At 45.0% G+C, this 5,552-nt stretch overlaps 1 protein-coding gene across 2 annotated transcripts in view; it reads left to right on the top strand.

Moving 5' to 3' along the window:
* The window catches only part of LOC109972753 (sodium channel protein type 5 subunit alpha-like), a 78,106-nt gene extending 73,191 nt beyond the window's left edge, over nucleotides 1-4,915 (top strand). For both annotated transcript variants that reach the window (XM_020621865.1, XM_020621864.1), the window contains one exon: nucleotides 1,347-4,915. In XM_020621865.1, coding sequence (XP_020477521.1) covers nucleotides 1,347-2,653 — 1,307 coding nt within the window. In that variant the 3' untranslated portion in view covers nucleotides 2,654-4,915. The remainder of the gene's footprint in view (nucleotides 1-1,346) is intronic.
* Nucleotides 4,916-5,552: the final 637 nt, after the last annotated feature.

Genomic DNA, 5,552 nt, shown 5'->3' with positions numbered 1-5,552 from the left:
TTGACGGGCAGCATGTCCTCGCTGGTGTCGCTCAGGATAAACGTATAGCTGCCGTTCTGGTGATTTAGCCAAGTACTGTGTGTAGAACGGATCAGTAATTTCCAGGGATCTACCTTTGAACAAGCCAAGGGTTCTGACAGCCACGCTGGTCATTGTTTACCACCAAGAAGTGGCTGAAAATGTCACCTGTTATCTCGTTCTTAACACTGCATGATTCATATTATTCTGCTTTAATTTTACCTCATTCCTGGTCGCTCATAAACAACAGCTGCTCGTTATGTCATTTTTCCATAGTTCCTTCATATGACTACGCAGTTAACCGCCTGTAAATTAAAGTGTTACCGATATTTCCTTTGGGGGCCTCTAGAGTAAAACCAGGAGCTAAAAGAGGCTAAAAAGCTCCACAGAGCTGATGAATCCCCATAACCATTTTTTTATATATTCAAATTAACGGTTATGTATGGTGACAAAGAGAGGGGACATTTATTATTCTTCTGTACATTCAACTTTATTTTCAAATAAATTCTCACCAAGTTTCCTGGAAAGAACCATATAATTAGGTCCCGAGCTGCCTGAAGCTGTTAGGGGACTGGACCGGTAAAATGAAGTGTTCACCTTTTTTTACTGGAGGGTGATTGTTTATAATTGGAATGATGAACGGGCCTTGAGCTTGATTGATATTGGATGTTTGAGAGGGGTATTAATCTTTGACAATTTGAAAAAACTATATATCAGTGGAAGGTTAATGTGTGCACAGGTGTGTGTTAGCCATCATCAGGAAGCAACACAGCGCCTGCCTGGCAGTAATCTGTCACCACGGTGACCATCTTGGTGGCGTTGATGGGCACCAAGGTCCCGTATGACCATGTACAGTCCCACACACGCTCAAAATAAACAGGACAACTGTGTCGCAGGGCAACCCGAGCTGCTAGTTTAGCCTTCAGCGCCCATACTGCATGTGCGCTGCTCCTCCTGTTCATGTGTAAGCTCATGTGTAATTAGGCGTGTGTCTGTGTGTGTGCACGCTGAGACGAGGCTTCCCTGGGGATGGTTCATGGGGATGCTTTTGGGCTTCTATTTTAAGGGAGGGGTGGCGACCCCCACTGTCATAGCCTCAGTGTTTTGACAGCTGCTGCCCCCTGGTGTCAGGTAGATCATTACACTCAGCTGATATGCTGTGCACGGCGTTAGGCTGCTTAGTTGTTTTCTCTTTTGTTATTCATCATAAAACTCTTTGTGTACTAACATTGAAACAGTTCCTTTCTGTACAAGTGTAAGAACTGTTGGTCATAAAGATAAATATGTCAAGCATACATGACTATCTTTTTCTTTTGATCTGTTTTTAGGTATCGTGCTCGCTGACATCATCGAGAAGTACTTTGTGTCGCCAACTCTCTTCCGAGTGATTCGACTGGCCCGTATTGGACGCATCCTGCGTCTCATCAGAGGTGCCAAGGGCATCCGGACATTGCTGTTCGCCCTCATGATGTCACTTCCTGCTCTCTTCAACATTGGGCTCCTCCTCTTCCTGGTTATGTTCATCTACGCCATCTTCGGCATGGCTAACTTCGCCTATGTGAAACGACAAGGGGGGATTGACGACATGTTTAATTTTGAGACGTTTGGGAACAGCATGATCTGCTTGTTCCAGATCACCACCTCTGCTGGATGGGACAGCCTGCTCAGCCCCATTCTCAATAACTCCCCTAAGGAGTGCGACCCCAACATTCCCCACACTGGCACCACTGTCAGGGGCAACTGTGGAAACCCATCAGTGGGCATCACCTTCTTTGTGACTTACATCATCATCTCCTTCCTCATCGTGGTAAACATGTACATTGCCATCATCCTGGAGAACTTCAGCGTGGCAACGGAGGAGAGCACTGAGCCACTGAGCGAGGATGACTTTGAGATGTTCTACGAGGTCTGGGAGAAGTTTGACCCGGAGGCCACGCAGTTCATCGAGTACGCCAAGTTGTCCGACTTTGCCGACTCACTGTCGGAGCCGCTGCGCATTGCCAAGCCTAACAAGGTAAAACTGATCTCCATGGACCTGCCCATGGTCAGTGGGGACAAGATCCACTGCTTGGACATTCTCTTTGCCTTCACCAAGCGTGTTCTGGGAGAGTCGGATGAGATGGACGCCCTCAAGCAGCAGATGGAGGAGAAGTTCATGATGGCCAATCCGTCCAAGATCTCCTATGAGCCAATCACAACAACTCTGAGGCGGAAACAGGAAGAAGTTTCTGCCACAGTGATTCAGAGGTGTTACCGCAGGCACCTGGTAAGGCGACAGATGAAGGCTGCCTCCTACTTGTACCGCCAGATCACCTCGCCAGGGCATGCAGGAGGCGATGGCCAGGAACATGGCGAGATAGTGTTCGGGGATGATGCACCTGAGAAAGAAGGGCTAATTGCTGCGATGATGAGAGAAAACTACGGCTCAAGTTTGTTAGTTACAGAGCGTTCAGAGATGATTTCCTCCGCGTCCTCACCGCCATCATACGACAGCGTGACACGGACCACATTGGAGCTCTTTCACCCACTCGCTGCCAAGACAGAAGCTATCATCGATGACACTGCTGGCAGCAAATCAAGCAAACAATCACAGCCAGTGTTTGACACTGACAAAGAACAGGAAACAGTACCATAGCGGGAACCAAAAAGCAAAAAAAAAAGGCTACTTGTGGGTTAAGCCTGTTTGTTCTTCTGTTTACTGAACATACCCTAGCCGAGGAACGCTGAGGGCATCAGAGAGAAGCTATGGGAGTCAAGTAAAGAAGCAAACAAAGCTGAATATTTACTACCTTTAATGTTATTTCCAGTTCCCTGTGGAGACTCGTGGACTGGACAACGCTGTTGGAGTTTATTACAGAGAAGCAGATCAACTACAAAGACAGCGAGGGAAACCCCGTCTGTAAAGATAGAAGCACAGAGGAGACCCGCCTCTGGATTCCTTTGACCTCTTGGGCCTCTCATGTTGACGAGCCAAGAGTTTGAAACACTGACTGACCCCTGGCTTCAGATACGGGGGGTCAGGGAAACTATATCAAAGATGTAAACATCATTTATTGGCCTGGGGGGGGGTTGGTGCCTTCCCACTGTTGATCAATGCTTTTAGAGTACACATGGCTGTAAGAGTGATGGCATTCCCAATGGCGTTTCGACCGCTAACTTTCAGTAGTCAGAATCGATGGCTCTCTGACAGATTGAGACTTGAGCGAGGAGGGAAAACAATGACGTCATTTTAAAAATGTTTTCATAGTAAAAGTATAACTTTATTGATGTTACCAGTCTTTTAATAGCGGTACGATTATTACTATTTTTTTATATTTTTTAGAGTAAGATGAGGGGAAAAAATAAGCAATCTCTCTCTTTCAACTTTGGAGCGGGACTAGTTGTTAAAAAGGGGCTGAATCACCACATTGTAATAGATGAGAGGAGAGAGTGGTCAAGAAAAATCACCTTGAAAACCTGAAAAGCAACTTCATCTGTTTTCATTGATAGTTTTGCACTTTGAGTTTAAATGTGCTGTCACTTTACCACACCTGTGCAAAGTCGCACTGAAGAAGGGCCTGGGATGGACACTTTTATCGCTCTTCCTCTGACAGCCTTCGAGATCACACCAAAAACTGATTCAAGTGCACAAGGAGGTTATTTACACTGTCCTGAACTCTTCCAGCATGTGTTTTCTGGTGGTGAGCATGCTCATGTCCACCAGTTCTCTGGCCAGTGGGTGATTTATCATAAAGTCCAGAATTAAAGTCAAATGTCCAGCTTCTGTTTGCTTTGCAAACAAACACAAAGACCTAGAGTCCTGCTGTTCCTACACTGCATGAGGAGAAAACTTGAGGTTGCTTCTCAAGGCTGGTAATTGATTGAAGACCTACACTTTGGCAAGTGTGCCAATGTTATGTCAAACATTGAGGTAAATCAAACGAATCTCTGAAAAAAACCTAATTAGTTCAAAAACTGGAAAAAAGTTCATCAGTTTATCAAATGAATTTATTTTTATTCTCAACTGGAAATCCAAACTGAAAGAACTGTTCCAAAGAATCTGGTCATATCATCATCATCATCAGAAGGCAAAAACACCTTGGTTTAGAGCTACGTAAATGCTGTTTAGTGTGGTTCAAGTACCAGACTGCTGCTTTGAAACAAGCTTGTCAAAGATCTAAATAATATAAACTCATGAAAAAGGTTCAGTGTGCAACAAACCACCAGTGTTTGCACTTTACCCACAGTTTACCAGTAGTACAGAGATGTATCTGTGCAGGACTCTTGTGCTCTAGTTGGCTTTTTCCATGCCATGAATCGAGCTCTTACTCTGTCGGGGGATTTAGCATTGCCCTTCAAACTACTCATTGTCGACTCTTTTGACAAATCACCCACTGCCTTTAATTCCCCGTCTGGTCTGAGTCTGGCTCAGCACTCACGAGATCTTAAACCAGATTCTTGAAACTAAACGGGATTAAGATCTGTGTGGTGTCGACTCGCCCTGACCGGAGTGCGACAATCAGTTCAGCACATCGCCACCAGGATTTCACCCCGTTTGGTTTCGTTAAAGGATTGCACACATTTTTGTGGTTCTGTATTTGATCCATCGTCAGTGTCCTGGAAAAACCTTGTCTTCAAGCCACAGAATTGTGAGCAGAAGGTAAATGTCGCAGCAGACACTGAAACCCTTGGTCTTGGCTGATAGGTCGGGTCGTTTCCCCTATTTCAGTCTATCAGTTCATTTTTCAGATTGTTGCAAGAAACCAGTGACATGTTGCAGATCAGGTCTACAGACAGAGCACTTTGCCCAGTTAAAGATCAGGCTGTATGTTTTTATTTACTGTCAACAAATCCATGATACAACCAAACAACGTTAGTCCATCCCTCAAGACCTTTTGACTTTCTTATCCAGTGGTTCCTGCTGTTTTTTAGGAGCTTACAAATACAGCTGATGTTCTTTAAAGCTCTGTTATTCCCTTAAACAGCTGGTCGGTGTAGTTTGTAACAAACGGGCAGTAGTGGCTTTGCTGGGGACTGTTTTCAGCGGCGGATTAAACCTGGCCTCTGAGGACAGAGTACAGGCGGCGCAGTCAGACTACAGTGTTTGTGTTCCTAGTGAAGAAGGAACAACAGTGTGGCTTGCTCACGTGTCTGACAGTTTTTGGCCAAGAGAAGCTTTTTGTAGCTCTAATGTGAACTAGGCTTTGTAGACACACAGTATTTGTTAGTTGGATACATTTCATGGTATTTGGTGGCAATAAGAGACCACGGCCATCCTTTAGATGTGATGTCATTTTACATCCAGATACTAGATTCAGACAGTCTGAAGCCTGTTTAAACCAAAAGCTGTTTTTAGAAAACGTGCAGAGTCAGATTTGCACTGTGACAGGATGACAATAAATCTGTAGGGTTGACGTGTGCTTGAACAAACTGCCCAGGGTGATTTCAGACTGGTTTGCAGCTGAGCAGGTCTTTCCATGACACTGGTGTGATGGTGCAGAAGGATTTACCACTTCCTGTTTCCAATGATATGAAGAGTTTCATTTCAAATGTAG

Source organism: Monopterus albus, unplaced genomic scaffold (genome assembly GCF_001952655.1).
Source record: "Monopterus albus unplaced genomic scaffold, M_albus_1.0 scaffold269.1, whole genome shotgun sequence".
NCBI lineage: Eukaryota > Metazoa > Chordata > Actinopteri > Synbranchiformes > Synbranchidae > Monopterus > Monopterus albus.
This window is presented reverse-complemented; position numbering and strand designations above follow the sequence as displayed.